Here is a 24,248-nt window from a genome sequence, read left to right as displayed (position 1 = left end):
AATGAAAAGTTCTCGCAGCTAGGAATGCAAATGGATCCTAGTTAGTAGAGCTCCCTGTCAAGACCTAGTGATTTTTCAATCTAAGTCTTTAGCCAACTTCACTAGTGGGCAGCCAAAAGGTCATCAAGCCAGCAGTCTTTTATGAGAGATGACGGGTTATACGACTGCTGCAATTAGTATCTTCATCATTACCTATAGAAATCCAAGAAATATAGGCAACTATTGGGATCACATTACATTCATTAGGCATTCACAAGGGCTCATTTCTATGTGATAATGAGTGAGTTAATATGTGCTTAGTGGTAAGTTAGTGTAGACTAGATTCATTGTATTTAGGAGGTTATAAATATGAGAGTTAGCTAAGGCCAAGGTAGAAAGATAGAGACACAAGAGGAGTTGTATATTGTAATCCTATTTTTCTAAGTAGTGGGGTACTTAATTTTTTGAAAACCTCTACCTCTCTTTTCTCTTATTTTTGCATACTTAGTCGTAGGACGTAGGGGTCAAAGCTAGCAATAAGAAGCTAGACTTGCCCATCATTAAGCAGAAAGGTAGGCGTCGCACGAGCTTTGCAAATAAAAATACTTAGTACAAGACATTCCGCTCAGGTCCACTCAGAATGTAGTGTTAAGTAGGGCCCAAAATAAAAGAAAAATTATATGCTCCGAATTAGCATCGATTTGCAAAAAAATATGCCACACTTGGCAGGATGCTAAGTCCATTAAGCAAAACCAATCCTCCCTCTAGCACCCTGCACACATTCACAGCATGTGAGGATCGAACCCATGATATTTGGCTCTAATACCACTTGTCGAATCGTTGGCACTAACCATTAATCTCAGAAGCCCAAACGGTTAGAAATACACAACTAATTCACTCAAAGCGTATAGAAACAACGTCCACAGGTTCCGATTGTGACTTGGCCCAAACGGCCTCACGCCACTTCGAACATGACTTGGCCCAACCGAGCCGTATGCCATTCTGAATATGACTCGACCCAACCCGACCTTCCACCACAGAGCAGGATGCTAGCCCATTCCTTCTCAATCGCTGGATTGTGTCAAGCGTCCCATGACCACTTAGAACGAGCTCCACTAATTGTTTACTCTTTTTTCTTCTATTTACTTTACCTTAATTTCCGCTTTTGTTTTCTGTTACTTCCCTTCTCTCTCCTTTTTTCTTATTTTAGTTTATATTTATTTTTTTCGGATGCCTCAGTTGTTTCCACCATATATACTTAGTTCATTTTGCCTAGCAAATGAAGCAGGTAGCTCACTACCTATTTCTCAAAAGAAAAAAAAAATCCGCTTCTGTCTCACCCAGTCTCGAATAGAATAGCAAGCGAGAGCAAAAAAAAAGAATATGAATCAACCCGCTTTAAATCCCTCTAGATCTATTTAAAAAATTAGACGAAAGTTAGGAAACTCCTCCTGTCTCCAAATACGACTTGTTTGCAGGAAAAAAATTTAGTGGAGAACTCCTTAATGAAGTCTTATTGAGAAGTTCCCAATTCGCTGCTATATATTAGTTTCATCTTTATTCAAAATTTATAATTTTTTTCTCTAGAGTTAAGTTTTTAAAAAATTTATAGTATTAAAAAAATACCCAGTAAAAAGATGATATTAAAACTGACATATAACAGTGAATCGAGATTGCCCAACGAGACATCATTGGAGAAAGTTTAGATGCCGCTCATCTTATCCAATACCTCCAATCCGACGGTTCATATTTACCCTATGTTGGAGATTAGGCAGGAGATGACATCAACGGCGTCTGATGCGGGAGGAATTCTACACTGTCACGCTTGCACCACGTCATCAATAACAAGCCAATCACATTCCTTCTTTTCAAACAAAAGTACAATAAAAATACTTTTTACAATCATGATGGGACATATATTCTTAAAAGGATTAATTTGATTGGTTTGTTACGCCACGTCACTAACATACCCGTTGCATTTTAGAATTTTTCCTGATACGGGGAGGATCTCAACTACTAGTGTGGTTGAAATGACGGTAAAGTACACAAAGTACCTGATATTGCCATTTGGTCCATATGTTTTTTTATATTTTAAGTGCTTGAATATTTACATATAACTTTTTTGTACACAAAAAAGTAATTTGTTTATTAAGTTTATTTTTAAGAGAGTCGGAAGATCATTTTTGTAGCAAAGTTTTAGTAAAATATTCATAAAAAAAATAAAAAATTATGCAATGACAAAAGTTAAATTCAGTATTTCTGATTCTATAAAAAACTTTAAATATGTATTAACATAGTAACTTTTAAATATGTATGACTCACAAAGAAAATTCGCTGCTAACTCTTGAGCAACTTCAATCCAAAAATGTCAAAGCGTGGTTAAAAAAAATTGTTTTCATATTTTAAAAGTTTTTAAAATTTTAAAGTTCTTTTAATATTTTTTTATCTAATTTTATAAAAGTACCGTCATTGAAAAAATATGTAGTTATATAAAAGTTGGTGCTTTTTTAAATACGATCCCAAATACTAGTGGAGTGAAGAGTAAACGGACAAAGTAACAACATTTAAACTATACATATTTCTTCGAAAAATATTATATGTACAATTTTATTCTATATAATTACGGATAAAAATGATACACCACTTTTATCCAAGGATTCATAAAATCCTTTTTGAGTTTGAATTCTTAAAAAAAAAAGAATAATTTCATGGATGCCCTTCCTCCAACTTAAATTTTCATCATTATCCCTGTAAAATAAAATACCCTCTATATCCTTTTAGATTGAAGAAATTATCATAATTATCCTTAACAGTTACTTTCCATCAAAAATATCTCCTGTCATAAATGCACAGAGAACCCTCAACTACAGGTTAGTTTTAAATAGGCTCATTAACTTGAGTTTGTTAGTTAATATCACTTAACTTTTTATTATTTTAAATTAAGTAATTCTAATTAGTTAAGTTAAATATTTTATTAATTTAGTGACACCATCAACTATTAACTGTTAGTTTTTCTAATTTCTTTTTGCTAAATAGTTATTAATATTTCAAATTTAATTTAGTCACTCATAAATTTAATAAAATCTTTTATATAATTGACATAAATCACTTAATTAAAAAAATTAAAAGGTAATGGGTCATAATGAAAAAAAATTGGCATTATGAAATATCTCTTTCACTTTTTTAAAATTGAGATCCACTTAACTTTCAATTTTTATAATAATGTGAGTTTTTTAGTCAGCTTAGTTTTTTTTTAAAAAAATTTACTCAAACTTGCATTATTTGGCCGCAGTTGCGCAAGCATCCGTTCGTAACTGCGTAAAACTCCGTTTCAGAAAAATTTACTATGATTGGAATTGTAGGGAGATTGCGGGTGAGAAAGTACGTTGAAAAAAATACCTTCTTAGTTTCCGTACGTAATATTGTATTTCGCATATCGCGATGAATCGGTTACGATATATTTTCTGTGGTCCCGCCGGAGAACGCAGATAGGCCTCGATACCAAGCTAAGCTTAAATTTAACGAAATCACTTTTGAGTGAAAATTTTTTTTCCAAATAAGATTATCATATATTTTTAATTAAATAGTATGTATAGTTAAGATCAAAATTTGTTATTATGTAACAAAAGTAATCATCAAAACCAACTATAAATGGTAACAATCTAATCATCCATAATATTTATAGATGAGGAGATTATTATACATTTTTATCTAAATAGCACATGCATATATAGTTAAGATCAAAATTATTATTCTGTAACAAACTAGAGTAATCATCAAATCCAACTACAAATCGTAACAACATAAACATCTATCTATAATATAATAACAAGCAATATTAAATAAAATACTCATTATCAATTTTTTATTTTAAAAAATATAATAAAATCAGTGAAAAAATAATGATCGTTGGATGAACGGGGGCATAAATCTCAGGGCTCTAGCGTGGAGGAGTGCGCAGGTCGGATTGCGCATCGCTTTTACTTTTCCCCAAAATAAAACCCCGTATCTTTTTCCGAGCCTCGTTTTTTCTCTCTCCTCCCCCGCCCTTCTCTTCTCTCTCCTCCCCCGGCCTTCTCTTCTCCCCTTCACCCTTCATCTTCCCCCCTCTCCTCTCCAATCCCGACCCCAAAATTCCCCCCTCACCGCCGCGGATCGCCTCCTCCGCCGCCCCGTCGATGACTATGATGACCCCTCCGCCGCTCGAAGTAAGCATCCTCCTCGCCCCCGGAACCCTAATCCCTCTCCCCTCTCGATCCATCCCTCGCCCCCGGTTGATTTGGAACGAATCCGTTCCATATCGCCTTCGATCTCGTCGGCCGTGTCGCCCGCGGCCTCGGGCGATTCCTCCCGGCGGTGGTTTCTAGGGTTTCGGCGTCGGGTCGGGGCGCGGGTCGTCGCGTCGGACGGGACGCGTTTTTGGCCCCGGAGTCCGAATTCTAGGGTTTTGGGTTTTTGGTTGTGGGATTGTGGTGTTTGTCGGATTTGATCTCTGATTCGTGCTTTGGTTTTCGCAGCAGGAGGATACTGAGATGCTCGTGCCCCATCAGGAGGAGCTCGCCGATGGGAATCAGCCGATGGAAGGTGCTTAATCTCGAAAAATTAAGATCTTCGATCTCTTTCTTTTGTTGGTTTACGAAAATTGTTCTGTAATCGCGAAACTTTTCTATTTAATCTATCTGCGAGTGAAGTAGGGTTGTGATTTAGGGTTTTGAGTTGGTATTTGTTGTTCTTGACCTTTATTTAAATCCACTATTGGGTTTCTTTTATGCTACCAGTAGTGCCAGCGGCGGAAACAGCTGCAGTTGTGGAGAACCAACCTGCAGAGGATCCTGCAGTCTCCAGATTTACTTGGAGGATTGAAAATTTCTCGAAGTTAAATATAAGGAAGCTCTACTCCGAGGTTTTCCTAGTTGGCGGCTATAAGTGGTGAGCCGATCACTAGCATTCATTTCTACTTGCTTGAACCATGCATCATTGCTGTTGCCCGTGAGTTTGTTGAATGCAGAAGTTGATTTTGATGATTAAATTGTGTTTTTTTAGGCGAGTTTTGATTTTCCCCAAGGGAAATAATGTAGACTACCTGTCTATGTACCTGGATGTTGCCGATTCAGCTATCCTGCAACATGGATGGGTTAGGTATGCGCAGTTCAGCCTTGCTGTTATCAACCAGATTCAGAGCAATTATACAATAAGAAAAGGTATCACTGCCTCTTTTTCTTTTTCTTTTTTCCCTTCAAGCTTACTTGTTTATTAATGCAATGCTGAAATATGCTTTAGCAATCTTATCGTTCTATAATATTTCTAGTCATTATGAAGTTTGTTATTAGCTCTTTGGTTGCTCATGCCATATTTTCTTAATATCAGATAATTGGTATTTTTTTTTCTTAAAACTAAATAATTGATGCTTTTAATGACTTTTTGTTGTAAATCATGTTCAAGAGAATTTCTCTGTTTGTGCTTTCTATCTATTTCCAATCNCCCCCTCCCCCCCCTCCCCCCCCAAAACTGATGTTAATTGTGGAAAAGGCAGTAACTTAAATTTGTGTTTCTAAGCATTTTATGTACCTATTTGTATGATAGGGATGAGAATCTTTTGTTTGTAGTCTTGTGAGACGTGTAACTTGTGCTTTTGCATCAATACATGCGTATTTTGCTTATGAGCTCACTAGTCATGTGTGTTTTTGCATGCTTGATCTTGACCCTTTATTCGACAGACACACAACATCAATTCAATGCGCGAGAAAGTGACTGGGGTTTCACTTCTTTCATGCCTTTAAGTGAACTCTATGACCCAAGTAAAGGGTATCTTGTGAATGATACATGTATAATTGAAGCCGAGGTTGCTGTACGGAGGATTGTTGATTATTGGAATTACGACTCAAAGAAAGAAACAGGTTATGTTGGTTTAAAGAATCAAGGAGCTACTTGTTACATGAACTCTCTTCTTCAGACTCTCTACCATATTCCACACTTTAGAAAGGTCTGTATCCCACAAAATACCTTTTTTATTCTTTGATCAGAGTGTTAATGCTGATGCGGGAGTTCATATTTCAGGCTGTTTACCATATGCCCACGACGGAGAATGACATGCCTTCTGGGAGCATTCCTTTGGCTCTTCAGAGTCTGTTCTACAAGCTTCAGTACAGTGAAAATAGTGTTTCCACGAAAGACCTTACTAAATCTTTTGGATGGGACACACATGATTCTTTCATGCAGCATGATGTGCAAGAGTTGAATAGGGTTCTCTCAGAGAAATTGGAAGATAAAATGAAGGTTTGGCGTCTGTAAGGTCTTTCATTTGTATTTATCTCTTGTGACCATTAAATCACTTATTTCTAATATGACTTAGGGAACTGTTGTGGAAGGCACGATCCAGCGGTTATTTGAAGGGCATATTATGAATTATATCCAGTGCATTAATGTGGATTTTAAGTCGACTAGAAAGGAGTCATTCTATGGTAAATATCAAGCTGATGTACCCTGATGAAAATTAGCTATACATCATTTTCTTCTGTTCTATGCTAAATAACACGACTGGTTTATGCAGACCTCCAGCTTGATGTCAAAGGATGTAAAGATGTTTATGCTTCATTTGATAAGTATGTTGAAGTGGAGCGACTAGAAGGTGATAATAAATATCATGCTGAACAGTATGGTCTGCAGGTTAGTTCAGTTATGGTCATGGTGGCTTCTAAAATCAACCTTTTAAAGTTCTGCTCTTGTATTTTCATTTTCTACCCTGATAGATATTAGGGGTGACATGTGAAGTTGTGAAGTCGAAAACCTTCATCGTGATAGTATATCACTAAGGTAGTTTAGTTGTATAATGACTTCTTTGTTGACCTCATGCAGAATGACCGCATATTTGCACTGGATATTGTGGAATAGGAGTTTTTGGTGGTTATGCTTTTATCCTTGTCACTTATTCTACACAGTTCTTACTTAGGCTTTTCCTGTCTTTCTGCCGTTGTTCCTTCTCACTTATTCTACCCTAGTTCCTACTTTAGGCTTTTACTATGCCTCTGTTTTATTCTGTAAAATCTGGTCATGTAAAATTGTAAATTGATTTTTAACCTTTGCTCATGTGGGCTTTTTTTTTGTGACTTGTGTATTTTCCTACTAGTTTGCGTTCAATGCATTTATTCCTATGCGCTACTTATTAATGATGTGCCATGACACCTACTTAGTCAGACATTGGTATTTGGCTTGGCATTTGCTTGAGTTTCATTTGTATTCCTTCAGTGAACCGTATTTCCCTAATCAAAGCATAACTAGCAACCCATGTTCACTAATTTATATCTCTTCTAACTTGTATGTCTACTTGTGTTTTGGGCCCTTTTGGGTAGCACGGCCAGGTCCGCATTTTCCTTTTCTTTAATTGACCTGTCCTGTCCCGGTGTTTAATTACTTGACTTGGCCTGACCCGGCCTCAACAAGTCCTATAGGTCATGCTTGGGTCTGAAATTTTATGTTTTTTTCCTGGACTGACTAAAAAAAAAATCCAGTCCCTAAGTCAGGCCCGGCATAAACCCAGCTTGATGATGGTTTTGCTCAGGTCTACTTTTGGGTATCTGGTGTCTTGATTTTCCATAGAAAATTTAAGGAAAATGATGTTCCAATTGAGCTTTGATCTAGCTAAAATAAATTATAAATGAATGCTTGGGTGTCATTTGTTTGAGATTACCTTATTAGAATGTTATTTTCATTAAAGGACTTTATGGAAGGGCTGGAGGATGAGTGAATAAATTTTACACAAAAATTTCTTCTAAAGAGCCATGCTCAAATTTGTGGAGTTCAGCTTAGGTGTAGGCTGTACTAACAAAATCATATTTGAAGTTTCAATGTGAGTTGTCCATCTCACATTTCATTGCCAAAATGATCCTTGGATATCAATTTTTAGTACCAGTCAATTAATGCTCATTTGCTAAGATGCTGATGGCTCAGGTTAATCCTATGGGTTTTGTTAGTGCACTCTGCACCTGTGCCCTTCTCAATAGGGTTATAGTGCTTGATGTCATGATCTCTTTTCTGTTAGAAGTAAGATAAAGATGTTGGATTGGGTTAGATTGGGGTTATCATTAAAGAATAATGAATTAGTATAGTAGAGTGTGCAGAATGAAGGATGAAATATTAGTTAGTGACAGGGAAAGCCCTAGTATTTTAGAAGTGGAGAATCATGGATGAATTGCCAAAATTGTCGTTCCTGTAATTTTGTGCTATGAAAGTTTGCCTAAGTACTCATGTAGAGTTTTAAGGTGATTTGATTTAACTCTCTCGAGTATTATTGTGAGGAATGTAACTCAATATCTAATGGTGCATAGTGAATGAGCTATTACATTCATTGGGGTTTAGCAATATGAAGCAGATGAGTATAGAACTTTTCCTTTAAATACTTAGAAAGTGGCATAATGGGCCATTTCTGATGCCTTATTTGCATCTGTTTCTGGGTGGAAAATGATGAACAACTTGCTTTCGTGGTGAAAGAATATTGATCTTTATGCTCATTTTTTTTATTGGGCACGGTGATCTTGACGTAATTTTATATTATTTCAGGATGCGAAGAAAGGTGTCCTTTTTCTTGACTTTCCCCCTGTTTTGCAACTTCAGCTTAAACGCTTTGAGTATGATTTTATGCGGGATGCAATGGTGAAGGTTTGTATTACTACAACACATTACTTTTGTTATTCAAATTGTTGTTATCTCAAAAGAAAGGGAACTGGCGTGATCGTTACTTTTAGACATTGAAATTTAACTTCTTTTGCATCACACATTCTATATATATATATATAGAGTGAGGCTACTATGCTATCGGAAGCACGGGGCCTTCCGTGCTTCCAGCTTGTTTTCGATGTTGCGGCTTTCGAATCGTCGATCGGCTCCGTTAAACTTGATCTAGAGTATTTGGAGTACCTAGAAAATAAATTTTATTATTTTTCGATATCATTTGCCTAGTGATCAAATAGGCTCAAAATCAACAAATTTCAATGGCCGTAGTGAGCCGTTTGCAAGTTTAACGGTGTAGAAATATCCAAATCACGTGAAANGGAAGGCTCCGTACTTTCGATAGCATAGTAGCCTCACTATATATATATATATATATATATAGTACCGGAGCTCTGGTACTATAGTCTCGTTTTCGATCTTAGGGTGTTCAAATCAACGATTCACACCATTACATATGATCTAGGGTATATAAAGTTCTTAGGAATAAAATTTTAATTTTTTTCGACATGTTTATTTAGTGAATAAATCATGCCAAATTGGATGGTGGAAATTGAACAATCTTTAAAATTTAAGGATAGGACTTTTGAATTCAAGATCAAAGATGCTGACCTTAATCTAGATAGTTTAAAGTATTTTCTATCAAAATTTGAATAAATTTAGATTCTTCTACACCGTTAAACTACAAACTCGCTATAGTAGCTGTTGAAAATTGACAATTTTGAAACGGTTTGGTCATAAAGTAAACTATGTTGAAAAAGTATAAAATTTTATTCCTAAAAACTTAAAATACCCTAGATCAGTTTTAACGGTGTAGATCGTTGATTTGAACACCCTAAGATCGAAAACGAGACTATAGTACTAGAGTCCCGGTACTATAGATATTATAGGAGCCTAGCTCTCTGTCTCTCTATATATATTTCACCATTTTGTATGGGTATTTTGTTCTCTTTTTCTTTCCATTGTGATTATACTTTATTTTGGATTTTTGATGTCTATCTCTTCGAAGTGATTCTCATAAAATACATAGATCCATCTGAATATGAACCGTGCAAGGTAGCTTATCTATATATGTTGGGCAATGGGGTCATATTTGGCATTCTTTTTATTTTTTGTATGTAAAATTTCATACTATGTTAGCGCGGTGTTATGAAGATGCACAAGTACCCTTGCTGTATTTTGCTATTCTATACCTAGATTTTACTTTATTTATAATTATTCATGATTTCAAAAATTTTCTGCATAAACTTTTTGAAACTTAGACACATTCTTTATCATGTTAAGATGCCTTACTATAGAATTGAAATAAGCCTTTGGTTATTCTAATGTTTTTGTTTTCCTTAATTCTTTTAACTTATTTCAGTCTACCACACACTGATAAAAATCTATTACTGTTATATTGCTTTGAACATATCATTTATGGGCTGCTTACGTCCACCTATTGCATACCCTTTGCAATAAATAGTTCACTTATACACCATTTGTTTAGCTCTTTTACAATCCCCTCTTTTATTTCCATTGCCAAATTTAGTGCATCTCTCTATTTTATTGTTCCACTTCTATTTTTCAAGCACTTGTATTTAACGAATAACTTATGCTGTTCAGTTAATCTCTCTCCCTTTGTAACATTTTCATTTACCTCCTGAAAGTAACCAAATTCCTTTTCTTAATGCAAGTATCTGTAATCAAAACATTATCAAGCAGAATATTACCAAAATTCTGTCCCCTAATTCCTTCCACGTACTCACTCACATTCTGTTTCTTTTTCAATATTTCATTCAACTTTTCTCTGATGCAAATTCTTTTTCACTGCTCCGTATTGTTTTGGAATGTAACATCTGCATATTTCTATATATGTTTCTAAGCTTTATGACTTAATACCTAATTCTTGTGATTTTTTGTGGGTTAAGTTTTTTATGGGATTTTACCATGACTGCAAAATTACCATGTTTATTGTTTTCTTGCAAAAGAAAATTGGACAATTATTATTGTTAAACTCTTATCCTTTGTGAGATGCAGATTAATGATCGATATGAGTTCCCACTTCAGTTAGACCTTGATCGAGATAACGGAAAATATCTTTCTCCGGAAGCAGACCGGACAGTCCGCAATCTTTATACTCTTCACAGGTAAAACTTTGTAAGAAATCTAACCAATTATTTTATTGCCTATTGTTGAATGGATTTTATGTTTATATGATTTATCAATACTTGATGTGATCTTATCCAGATTTGATATGATTCTTATAAATTAGTTATGATCTAATCCATATTTGGTAGTATTCCATGCAGATCTGATGTGTTCAATTCAGATCTAATACAACTCAAAATGTGTATGCCATATTATTTATAGAGAGGATTTATCTTTGACTTGTGAGGTGCATTGTGGATTTTTTATGAAAAAGAATTGCAGGCAATAGGCTTTTTCCTTTCTTTCAAAAAAAATTCCTGTGACTAATCTTTCCTTTTTTTTCTTTTCTCCTATTACATTTCTCCCTTCTAGTAATATTAAATCTTGTCCTATACTTTTATTATAACGCTGCTTGCTTTAAGATGAGATCAAAGACTTTTGCATCATCTACTCTCTTCAAATGAAATTCCGTCAACCTTGAATTGAAATACCTTATGCTTCTCTGGCTTTCTTGGATATGATTAACACAGATATTAAGGAGACCTTACCTAATCTCTATCTATTATGGTATTCAAAATCTTCATGCTTTGAACTTTCTAGGGAAATTATATTCTGTTTTTCCTGAAATATTTTTGTTAATTGAATGTGCTGACTTCTCTTCTTTGTTCTTTGAGTAGTGTTCTTGTTCACAGTGGTGGGGTTCATGGTGGTCATTATTATGCCTTCATCCGACCTACTCTCTCTGATCAGTGGTAAGTTATGATATCTAGGAGATTTTTTTTGTTTTAGCGATACCAGACTTTTGCTGTCTGGAAGCATCTCACATGATCTTATTTGCACGTATCTAAACCCACTGCTAGGTTTCTTTGATTTTGGTTTGTTTTGCAACTTTGCATTCTTGTAAGCAATTGAAATAGAATTAAAATTTCAGGTTTAAGTTTGATGATGAGCGAGTGACGAAAGAGGATGTAAAAAGGGCATTAGAAGAACAGTATGGTGGCGAAGAAGAGGTTTGATATAGGCTTTTGCTCAAGAAACAGCTTCCTGTTGTTGTGCTCTTTAGCTCATTTGTGTTTTGCACAGTTGACGTCTTGTTTACTGCAGCTACCTCCGGCTAATCCCGGCGTGAATAATACTCCGTTTAAGTTCACGAAGTATTCGAATGCATACATGCTTGTGTACATTCGTGAAAGCGACAAGGAGAAAATAATTTGTAACGTGGATGAGAAAGACATAGCTGAACACCTTCGAGTAAGATAATTTGTAATACAGGTAAAATGTATGGATGGTTCCCTTGTGCTTTCCTGCTATTCCCATGCAGTCTCTGAGCCTTGAACCTTTTCATATATGCAATTCACCTGACCGCAGAAAAGAGATTTGACAGTGACTTCTACCAAATGAGCTCGTTATCCCTGTTTCAAGTACTCTATGAAAAGGAATGTCTACAAGATAATGGCAAAATGGTCATTTTACAGGGTAAAAAAAAGGTTTGTTTTCCTGTCAGGAATCAAATTGCAATACACAAAAAGGTCAGTTCAGTTATGTGTTTAAGTTGAAAGTTCAGGGGCTAATGACGTATAAGTGGAAAGTTCAGGGGCTAATGACACATAAGTGGAAAGTTCAGGGGCTAATGCACCCTCTCAGAGTAGTAGAGGGACTATCCATACAATTTAACCTTTTTAAAAAATTTGTAGTTGATAATTGAATGTCAACAATTTCTATGTAATTTCCAATATCATTTCCAGATAAGATTGAAGAAAGAGCAGGAAGAAAAGGAGCTCAAGAAGAAGGAAAAAGCGGAGGCTCACTTGTATACAATCATAAAGGTGCTAATGTTTTTTGGGTCTGTTCTGTCTAACATCTTTTTTGCTTTCATGACTTGGATTAATTCTTGATGCATGTAGGTGGCCCGAGATGAGGATTTGTCAGAGCAGATTGGCAAAGAGATATATTTTGATCTTGTTGATCATGATAAAGTCCGCAGCTTTCGTGTCCAGAAACAGATTCCCTTTATGCACTTCAAGGTAACGGCCATCAACTGTAGTTATAGGTATATGCTATGATGATGTTTAACTGTATTAATTCAAAGCTTGTGCTATAGTACTGCCGGCATCAGGGGATGCATATATGTATAATACATCTAGTTATGTAATATGATATATAGTAGGGGGAAATATTAATTAAGATGACATGTTTACATTTGTTATTCTCGGTTTTGCTTGTTTAGACTTTAGAGTTGTCTTTCATATAGATCTTGGAAAAGGATTTTATATCTACTGCAGATCTTTTCCTACTGCCTAGTTTCTGTACTAAAGCTGCAGTGATATCATAGAAACAGTTGAGATTTTAATAAATGGGATGTACATAAATTTCTATTGTTAAACTGTTGGAAGTGATTTCAGAAACGAGTTCATCTTTTCATTGACTGGGCAGAGCTATTATGTTAGTTTTAATGATCTCAATTAATTTTTTTTGAACTTTTTACGTGTATATCCCTGCAAAGTGATCTATTTACATTTAGTTACCCCATAAAATCTCTATGTCTGAATTCGTCATATATGCGCCCCCAAAAGTGCATTTTTGACTCTTTGTACAGAAGTACCCTTATCTTGAATAAAGGGGTGGTCATCCAATTGATGAGGGGAAGTAGGTTTTGCATTTGAAAAAGGTTTGTGATCAGGCGCATTTCAGGAATATAGGATGCATATGTAAGAAATCTAGTGTCTGAATGGGATATAGAAATTTGATTTTTTAGGGGTATGGAAATAGGCAATTTTTCAGGATATATGTATATATATATATTAATATTTGAAAATATTTGGCAATAACAATGTACTATTGCTTGTTTTGCATAACCTGATACTCTTGCCTAACCATTTTAATATTGTGCTTCCCCTATTTTTCCGTGAAGTTGTTGAATTAATGTTTCTCAGTGCAGTATCAAAAAATTTGGGGTTAATTTCCCTCATATTGCACAAAAACACTAAGTTCTTGTATTCCTTTCAAAAGTTTGAAATACTATAGATGTCCCTGTTAATTAAGATACATAAACACTCAAAAATTCCTTATTCTCACAGCGTTTACGAAAATATTAATTTCATTTTCAGGGGCATTTACAATTTTTTTAACGGCATTTATCAGTATGTTTGATGTGTTGTAGACCATCTTTTATATTGCCAGCTTTCGGAGGGCATCAATGAATCCTATATATTTTGAGGGGTGTACATATTTATTTCTGCTTAAAAAAAGGTTCATTGTTAGTGATGTTTTTCGGTTATGCAGGAGGAGGTGGCAAAAGAGTTTGGAATCCCTGTGCAGTTTCAACGCTTTTGGGTGTGGGCTAAGCGGCAAAACCATACGTACCGTCCTAATCGTCCATTGACTCCTCAAGAGGAAGCACAGCTGGTAAGTAAAATTTTTGGGCATACGCAATTTTATCATCAGGAGGATCATTTGTTTTATGTAGCCATACTGATCTCATTTGGCTTATTACTTTTGGGTATTTAATGTATTCATGGTGGGTAAATTGCAGTAATCTTCCCCTAACTTCTCCAAAAGTCATTTTGTTCCTTGTTCTTTAACTGGACAAGCGACACCCAAACTGTAGTAACTTTTCCAATCTTTCATTAAGCTGAGTGATGGCGGAGCTTACATGGCTGTCATGTCAGCATATCCATCCCTTGACGATGTGGCTGCTATGTCAGCCTTTCTGCCCCTTACCCTACGCTGAAGTAGCTACCATGTTAGCTTGTTTGTCACCCGATCTAAATCTCTGATATGCAAAGATCTCCATACCGTTCCACATGGTGTGTGCTGCCAATGCCAATAAGCCTGTGCTGAGCACGGGCAACGGCATATATAACATAGGGTCCCTGCTGTAGTGTGGTAGTGTGCTGGCGGCACATCAGCATGTCCTGGTCCATAGTGCCAGTGGCATGGTTATCCTTGTTGAAATGGTTGCATTGTCAGCTTTGTTGTGACTCAACGGGGGATGGTGGAAAGATTACCTGGTGTCACCTATCCTTTTCGAAAGATTAGGAACCCAAATGAAACTTTCGGAGGAGTTCAGGGCCTATGCAATTTACTATTTTTCAATTGGTTTGTTCCATTTATCTTTTTAATGATTTGGGTTTTGCAAAACAAATTGATTTTGGTTCAGTTTTGAACTTCTAATAGTGGTGGTGTATTAAATGTCTAATATTTTGTATATCTTTTCATATTTGGGTGCATAGCATTAACATCTGCTGTAGTGCTATTGTGTTTCATGGTTGCGGTTCATAGAATATCAGAATTTCCAGTAGTATATATTTGAACCTTTACAAGCACGGTAAGATAGTAAAAAGTGAACCCAGCCGAGTTGTAGCTTTATTGTTCCTTTTAATCTGCTTAGTTTCGTATAATGTATTTATTAACCCAATTGATTCAGGCAGTTCAGTTTTTCCTGAAAAGATGAACCTATCTTGTTCATTAATCATTTTTAATACAATTTAGTCGAATAATAAAGTTGTTGGCACATTGCGATTTTGGGTCAGTTAGAATATTTTTAATACGTAAGAATCTTCCTTTTTCCATATTTAACTGCGAAACTGCTCCTTGCTTTCATATCTATGGCTTTATTTGCTGCATCGTCTTTCTAACTTTATTCTTCTGTATCTGTTTTCCTTAACAGTCACATTTCTCTGGCAAAATACCATGTTAGATAGTTTTGGTTTATGCTTGTTGGAGTGTTTGTGTCAGTGAGTGGGTGTTACTGTTATTCTTCTGATTTTGCTAATCTGGACACACGTTTCCCTCTTATATATGAGACTTGTGATTTTCTTTTGGGTGTTTATTTGCACTCTCCGAATACCATTTCAGAGACTTTGAGAAAGGTTTTGTATACATAAAGAATTTTGCTGATAAAATGTCCTAGACTGACGTGCTAAATTTTTTCTCCCCCTAGAGCTGTTTCTTTTTTGTTTTCTTTGGTTATTTATTGGGATGGGCTTCTTTACTTTTGTTGTCATAGGCTTGTTTTATGACTTCTCCTATTCTCCAAGAGAACAAGAAAAATTACTCTTTATTTTTATCATTTATTTTCAAACAAAATTCTTAAATATTGCAAAGAAACCAACAACAGCAAAATAATGAAGTCTATCCAGAGTGCTTCTAACCTTAAAGAGCTTGATGATTTAAAAAAAAAACACAAATAAAAGCCAAAGGCACCTTGGCGTTGCTTGTTCTTTGACAATGCTGTTCATTTTGCAGAGTTCATCCGAGTTTTTCCATTCATAGTTTATTTCCCTTTTTAAATACAAATAACTAGCAAAATGAACTTTCTATTTTAGGTTGGAAATATAAGGGATGCATCAAACAGAGCACATAGTGCTGACTTGAAGTTGTTCTTGGAAGTTGAGCTCGGACTTGTAAGCCTTTTTCTTTTGGCATTTAGCATGAGTGTTCTCTGTATTAAATCTGCAGTATGAACGCTGATGTGGCTATTGTGGCATGTAGGACCGGCGCCCACTTCCTCCCCCAGATAAGATGAAAGAAGATATATTGCTTTTTTTCAAGCTTTACGAGCCAGATAAAAAGGAGCTCAGGTTTTCATCCTTTCCTTGGAGTGCTAAGTTTTTTCCTCTTCTTGTTTTGTGTTCTTGTTGTGTTCTTTTGTTTAATCATACAAAATTCAACTTAATATCTTTTCATTCAATAAATATATAGATATGTGGGAAGGCTATTCGTGAAGGCTCCAGGAAAGCCGTCTGAAATTCTACCAAAACTGAACGAGATGGCTGGCTTTGCACCAAATGAGGAGATTGAACTATTTGAGGTCTGATCCCATGTGATATGCTAACTAGTTTTTCTATATTGATATATTCTTATTTTGTACTTTTTCTTTGATGAGATATTTATGTATGTGCCCTTGCAAAATCATCTATTGACAGGTATACTCCTGTAAAATCTGAATTTTTCTGTTGTCCTTCAGAAATTTAATATATTACATATATACTCTTATTCTTACAGAAAAGTCTGTTTTAAAAGAGCTTGTTCTAATGGAAAACGAATTTCCTTCCACAAATTGGGTAGCTCCCAACTTAATATAAGGGCTTTTTTTATACTACACTTTCGATTGGCATATATGAAAGTTCAGATTTTATGGGAGTACATATGTAAGGTGCATTCAGTTGTACTTATACTAAAAGTCCCTTCTTTGATCCTTGGTTCATTTCCTTGTTGTATATCTGATTTACTAGTCAAATTTATCTGAGGTTTTCTACTCTTTTCTTTGTTTTCCAAATTACAGGAAATAAAGTTTGAACCAACTGTGATGTGTGAACATGTTGACAAGAAGCTTTCTTTTCGGGCTAGCCAGGTTTATTTAATGTCTATAAATTATCAGCATGAAGGAGATATTATTATGCTTGAATATTGTTGTCTTATTTGAATATTTTTTTGTAGCTTGAAGATGGAGATATTATTTGTTATCAAAAATCACCTACACCAGATAATGAACATCAGTATCCCTATCCTGATGTGCCATCATTTTTGGAGTATATCCATAATCGACAGGTGTATTTCAGTCTTTTATCATTTTATGCAATGCTATTATTTCAGCTGCATGAGACTTATCTCATTGGTGGTTATTTTCAATATTTTGAGAATTTTTTTTACCCCTCTTTCTTAATGGTTTTTCAAGCGTATGTAATTACTGCAGATGGTGGTATTCACTCGTAATACAAATGTCTAATGGTGCTTATTTCTATTGATATTTTGTATAATTCTTATCTTGGAAAAAAATTTGACCTTTTCTATCTCATATGGCTTGGAATCTAACATTGTTCCTTGTTTTAAAACCTGGCCCTCTATCTTATTATCGGAGCTTTAAAATTCTGTGTGATGTGACATAGGTTGTCCATTTCCGATCACTGGAAAAGCCAAAGGAGGATGACTTCTCTTTAGAGCTGTAAGTGTTTGAAATTTTTTTCTTAATTTTTTCTTTTTGGTAAAAACATAGATCTTTGCTTGAAATGGGTAGTTGTACTTCGAAAATTTTGATTTTATTTCCTAATTCTTCAAGTTAACAGTATTGTAAACTTTTTTAATGGAATATTCTGGAAGCTTATGAAATTGGCTTTAGTTGATTTGAGTATTCTGATTTTTTTTGATGGAACAATAATTCGAAAGTCTTAAATTTTTTATACCCTTTTCAAAATGTTATATAGTTCAAGTAACGTCTGTAAGTTTTCACCTTTCCATTTTGATAGTTAGATTATTATTTTGTTAGTTCACCTGTGCCATTGTTTTTGCCTTTTTCCAAGATCAAAGCTGTCTACCTATGATGATGTTGTTGAAAGAGTTGCTCATAAACTTGGCGTGGATGATCCATCGAAGATCCGGCTTACATCTCATAACTGCTATTCGCAACAGCCTAAACCTCAACCCATCAAATACCGAGGTGTAGAGCACCTGGCAGATATGTTGGTTCATTACAATCAGGTTATTCATCTGTCAACATCTGTAAGGTCAAAAATTTGAAGGATAAGATGTATGGCTAGTTCCTGTCCTATTACTCTATTGCAATCTAGTTTCTGAACCTTTTGACTGAAAATTTTCAGTCCTCAACCTTTCTCATATATTGCAATTCCATCCCAGGCCACTGAGGAAAGTCTGATAGCGAGCGAGTTTTTTTTTTTTTTTTGGGTACAATGACCTTTTTATCCCTATTTTATACCGAAGTAAGTATTTTGCATGAGTAAACTGGTTATTATACAGGATTTCTTTTAGTGTCCAATGATGGAATTAGCAATATATGAGAAATTTCATGGACTAAAGTGTTTAAGGGAAAGGTTCAGGGGTTGGGTATTTGGGTCACAGTATCGGGATAGTAGAGGGAGGGGCTGTCCATACATTTTACCTGAAAATGAATCTTAAATCTCTTTTATGAAATTTATCTGAAGACTAATGGCGTCTATTTACTTTGCATGGATCAGACTTGTGATATATTGTATTATGAAGTATTGGATATTCCTCTGCCGGAGTTGCAAGGATTGAAGACTCTAAAAGTTGCATTTTATCATGCAACAAAGAATGAGGTCAGCTCGATAGTACTTTGTGTTATTTTTTTCCCCGGCGTGGCCGCGGGACGGGGTCACCCTTATATTTTTTCTTTTTTTGCTGGAACCTAATGTGAATTTTATCAGGTGTCAGTTCACTGTATCAGACTGCCAAAAAATAGCACGGTTGGCGATGTACTCAATGAGCTGAAATCAAAGGTGACATTTCCCAAAATCAGTTTATTCTGAAAAACACTTTCTTTAGATTGGTACTTAAGGCCTCATCATTTCAAATGGTCTTTGTTGTGGATCAGGTTGAGTTATCTCATCATAATGCTGAACTCAGATTGATTGAGGTCTTTTACCACAAGATCTATAAGGTGCCAGTCTATTTTTGAGCATCTCAGCTAGTGTTGTATTGCAAGTTTATTCAGAATTTGTTATTCACAAATGTTATTGTTAATGGAAACAAGTGTTCTTCCTTGGCCTTTGCATTTTTTTTGTTAATACTGATTTTCTAGCTGATTCAAATATGACCACATACAGTTTACCACATACAGTTTAATCTAGTTGTTCTTCCTTATTTTGGTTGTTGTCAATCCTTATTTTTGAGGATGTCACCATTATGAATAAGTTTGAGGCCTTGATTACTTAAATGAATTTTATATGTTTGAGCCAATTGAAATGCGACCATGCTGTCCAAATTAAACCTTAACTAGCTCCTTGGTTGATTAAACCCACGAAGCAAATATCCAATTAGACAAGTAATCATAGAGTTTTAGATGGTAGTGAAATTATGGAACGATTGGAGTAGATATGATTGGAGTTGGTAAGCTGGTTCATAGATTCTGGCCTTGGTTGTGTTGTATGTAATCACCAAATCATTCAAGATAAATAAAAAGGAAAGGTCAAGACCAAGAGATCATTCATTTAGACGAAAGATCATATGCAAGTTCACTTCTGCATGCTCGACACAGTTCATGATATTCCTATTTTCAGAGGTAGAAGTGTTGTGACTTGTATTGCCGTGTTTAGAAGTACCCAAATCATTTAGATCCTTGTGCTATAAACTTATGTTACTCTAACCTTAAATCTGCACTGTTCCTATAAACATAGGCTAGTTAATCACTCCCACAACCTATACTCCTAGAACCTACATCCACTTTGTCCCGAAAGTTGTCCAGCTAACTTCAGGCTTAAAGCAAGTCTACACTTGCCCCAGTGAGTTATCATACTAACTGCAAATATATGTGGGGTTGAGTAATAGAAGAAAACTGTTTGGCAACCAAAATTTCCAGTCTTGAAAAGCCAACATGGGTCTTTAACAAGTAGTAAAAGCTGTTGTCAAGCTTTTTGAGGGATTTTTTAAGGAAAAAGATGTTAAAGCTTCTGGCTTATTTTTACTGGAACAGCACCTATGTAGATGTTCTTGCCATGCCAAACAAGTTCCAAACCGTCTGGTGTGCTACTAGTTTGAACTTAGACAGATATTGTAAGCCTGAGATATTATCAATATAACTATGTTGAACTCCTAAAACTAGCTCTCGGGCATTTTGGTCAAATTTCTTATATGCTTCTTGCAGGTCTTTCCACTTACTGAGAAGATAGAAACCATTAACGATCAATATTGGACATTGCGTGCTGAGGAGGTATGATTCCCTCTCGTCCATGTTCACCTTGTAGCTATTTTGTGATTCTTTGTAACAAAACTTTAACCTAATCTAATAATTATTCATCTGAAGTCGAGCTAATATTGTGTTTCTAAACTTTTCCCTTTTTCTTTTTTTTTTCTTTTTCCTTTTTGTGGAGAAAATTAATTCAATATTCAACAGAAGTCAACTAAAGTAACAAAAGACATCGGGCTACAGTTTCCTCTTAGTTACCTAATATTTTGCTACTTATTTTTGTTTTAATTTAGGACAAAATCTCCTTTATTCTAAAGCCCTTTCTTTTCGTTCCTCTCAGATACCAGAAGAAGAGAAAAATGTCGGACCTCAGGATCGCTTGATTCATGTGTATCACATCATCAAAGATCCGCAAACCCAGGTGATATATTAATTCCTAAATTTTGAACTACGTTTTTTTCCTTCTCGCTATTTCATCTGTTTATATAAACGAGACATTTATGTTTATACCCCTGCAATATATATATATATATATATATATATATATATATATATATATTAGAATTCAGCTGCTATTCTTTTAGGAGAACGGAGGTCTTCGTCCTTTCAAGTCGTTTTTGATGAAAATTGAGATATAGGGGCTTATTTACATGAAAGATTATGCAGGGGATGTATAAAAGCCCGACTTTTGTTTTAACGATTTCTCATATAAGGTGTTCCTTTTCATTATACTTCCAATCAACTTGCAAGAATTTACCACTTAGGCCCTCTTATTGTTTCTTTTTCACTTTGATTTCTGCAGCAAATTCAGAACTTTGGGGAACCTTTCTTCATGGTCATCCATGAAGGTGAAACTTTATCTGAGGTCAAAGTACGCATCCAGAAGAAACTTCAGGTTCCTGATGAGGATTTCTCGAAGGTACTCATGCCTTTGCAATTTTGAATACTTTATCATCTTGAACATTTAAGATAGCAACTCTAAAGTGCAATTACAGCCATTTTCTTATTTTTATAAAACTCCTATAGAAGGATGACTCACAAACTTAATGGAATTTTCATAAGATGCTACACTTTTAAGGGGTATGTGAATTTTTAATATATAAAAGGATCTTGCACAGATATGTGTGTAGGTAACAATCGTAATTACTTCCTCATTGTTGGGAAATTTCTCACCATTGTCTACTTGGAGTCACTTTGGAAACATTTTTATTTTTCATAATAAAATTGTTTGGAACGCCAGTAATTAACTCATTGGTTTTAGAAGGTTGGCTCAACTTGGGTGTGGCCCGAAAATAAAGATGATTTGTAACATTTAGTCCTGATTACTCCCTTTGCAGGGTTAGGCTTCTGATTCTACTGAGAAAACAATCCATATGTTTAATTGTTGTGATTTTTAAAATGTAGGGTAGTTCCTCAAATATAACCTATCTTGGAATAGTCTCTCTCTCTCTCTCTCTCTCTCTCTCTCTCTCTGGTTAACACCCTTCTACTATTTCCTTTTGTTTGAGCTAGTGCCATCATATGTCGTGGGGATTCCATTGAAATTAATGCTTTTGTTAGCTACTGGCCTTTAACTATTAACAAATTCCCCTCTTTATTTGGCAAATACTAACTCAAATCAAAACAAACAGAAACTCAGGGGGTACTTACAAAAAAAGAAAAAATTCAGGGGTTGATTTTATAAAAAAGGAAAAAATGGCCTGAACTATTTTAACATACTTATAATTATTATCTCTCTTTTTTTTAATTATTATTTTGGATCAGTGGAAATTTGCATACTTCGCACTTGGTCGCCCTGACTACCTTGAAGATTCAGATGTAGTGTCTAGTCGATTTCAGGTATGTAAAGCACTTGGTAGCTATTTCCAGGATAATATCTCTTTCTTATTTTCTTTTAATTTTTCAGTGTTTTTCCTTTTCAATTCAGAGAAATGTTTATGGACCCTGGGAGCAGTACCTTGGATTGGAGCACTCAGACACTACACCAAAGAGGTCTTTCTCAGCTAATCAGGTAAAGTACCGATATCTTTTTAAATTCCATCCATTTATACTAATTTATCCAAATATTGTAATGTGCACTCTTTTTCCCTTCCAAAACAGTAAACCTGCTATTTAAACCCCTTAGCGTTTGAATTCTTGACGCTTAACAATTTTCGTGTAGGAATTGGTAGAAAATATAAAAATACGTTTGAAATCACCCCTTTTATCATTTTGAGGTGTATTTCAATTTTTTGAAAATATAATGGAAGGAGGATAAGGGGGCGTTATAAATGTAGATTTAGTTTTATGGGAGGGCGTAGGTCAAGTTGTGCTATTTTGGGTGGGTGTTTTCACATCCTAATTTTCTTTCTTACAACAAAAAATATTATTAATGTTTTACTGTGATTTCTTAAACAAATATTGTGTGATTTGTCCCTCTGCAGAACCGGCATACCTTTGAGAAACCTGTGAAAATTTACAACTAGAAAAGAAAAGGACAAAATAATCCACCGTTGGTACTCAAACTCAGCAACTTTCACCACCAAGCTTGCAGGATAAGAATCAACAAACTGAAATACGTTTGATCCTAACAAAATTACGCAGCTTATGAGGTTTAGTGGTGGATTCGCCACGTAATTTTTGTCGCATGCTTTTATTGGAGAGATTACTTTGTAGAGTTGTGTCATCTTCGTCAGCAGCACACTCCGCTTTTTCTAGTTCTAAGTTCTCTTTGTGTTTCTATTATGGGTTGGGGGGGTTTGGGGGCTTGATTTGGTTGAGATTTACCAAATCTTCTTTCTAGTGTATTTTAAGTACATAAAGACGGGCTTTCTTTTTCTTTCCTCTTTTATTTTTTTTTTTTAACCCCTTTATTTTGTTAGGTGATGTATACAGGGTATAGTTTTGTTCATCTGGATCTTGTTAACAGCTGCTTTCTGTTTTCTTGACCTAGTGTATAGGGAAATTCGGAGTTGTACTATTATTATGGTTGAATTTATTAGGAGGCTATTGCAAAATAAGTGCATCTCTCGTATCTCAAATCTATGAATTACTCAAAATGGAAATTAGGTTGGAATCGTGTGGAAGTTAAATCGGGTTGGCATTGTTTATGCTGAATAAAAGTCGACTTTTGGTGACTTCAAATCTTCTCTGAAGTGGGCCCAGCATCTGTATTTGAAGTAAACGCAGCAATATAACCAGAAATTTGGTTTGTTGATTTCACGTTACCGTGGGCGGTTCTACGTGTTAAGTGTTTATATTGCTATTTAGTACTTTGTAAATGAGCTTTAAGATGCGATGCTTTCATTGCCTTTATTTATTTATTTTTTTTATTTATTTGAAATATGAAAATATCATATTGCATTCGATAAATTTAGAAAAGTCCATTTGCCTACATGAAACAACCTTTTTGTTTATTTCCTTCTGTTATCAATTTGATAGATTTTAGTGTGAATCATAAGCTAGTTAACGATGAGGAGAGTGAAATCTCTACAATGATGTTATGAGCAATGTTCTCGGAGACAAACAAGAACGCGGCGGTTGAGAGCATTGACCAATGGTTTTAAATCGTCCATCCGAAGACTCTTGGTTCTACAACTTCAGCCTTGGGTAGTTATATCAGTAACTGAGTCTTTTCTGAGAGATGGCATGACAACGACAAATCATCATACGTCTATCATGGAGACGTAGAGACATCAGAAGGATTCGAACGAAGCACAAAGAAGTCATCAATATCAGCAAGCTAAAAGCTTTGGCGGGCTGAGAAAATTTGCGT

General features: G+C 35.2%; 1 protein-coding gene across 2 annotated transcripts; it reads left to right on the top strand.

Annotated features, from left to right (window-relative positions):
* On the top strand, positions 4,029–23,610 carry LOC109709613 (ubiquitin carboxyl-terminal hydrolase 12-like). Of its 2 annotated transcripts, none has more exons than XM_020231916.1 (32): positions 4,029–4,187; positions 4,497–4,563; positions 4,758–4,908; positions 5,023–5,180; positions 5,697–5,962; positions 6,037–6,255; positions 6,332–6,440; positions 6,530–6,645; positions 8,536–8,634; positions 10,723–10,832; positions 11,511–11,585; positions 11,765–11,843; positions 11,938–12,084; positions 12,579–12,659; positions 12,738–12,857; positions 14,116–14,238; positions 16,161–16,238; positions 16,327–16,415; positions 16,537–16,645; positions 17,120–17,188; positions 17,275–17,385; positions 17,724–17,779; positions 18,135–18,312; positions 18,807–18,908; positions 19,017–19,088; positions 19,184–19,249; positions 20,453–20,518; positions 20,835–20,915; positions 21,297–21,413; positions 22,259–22,333; positions 22,422–22,505; positions 22,918–23,610. In XM_020231916.1, the coding sequence occupies exons 1-32, from the start codon at positions 4,158–4,160 to the stop codon at positions 22,957–22,959; spliced, it is 3,345 nt and encodes a 1,114-aa protein (XP_020087505.1). In that variant the 5' UTR covers positions 4,029–4,157; the 3' UTR covers positions 22,960–23,610. The 2 variants fall into 2 exon arrangements, with proteins under 2 accessions (XP_020087505.1, XP_020087506.1); XM_020231917.1 differs by having other exon boundaries at positions 4,049–4,187; positions 4,500–4,563.

Source organism: Ananas comosus, linkage group 4 (assembly GCF_001540865.1).
Source record: "Ananas comosus cultivar F153 linkage group 4, ASM154086v1, whole genome shotgun sequence".
NCBI lineage: Eukaryota > Viridiplantae > Streptophyta > Magnoliopsida > Poales > Bromeliaceae > Ananas > Ananas comosus.
The sequence above is the reverse complement of the archived record's forward strand: the minus strand, read 5'-3'. Positions and strand labels throughout refer to the sequence as shown.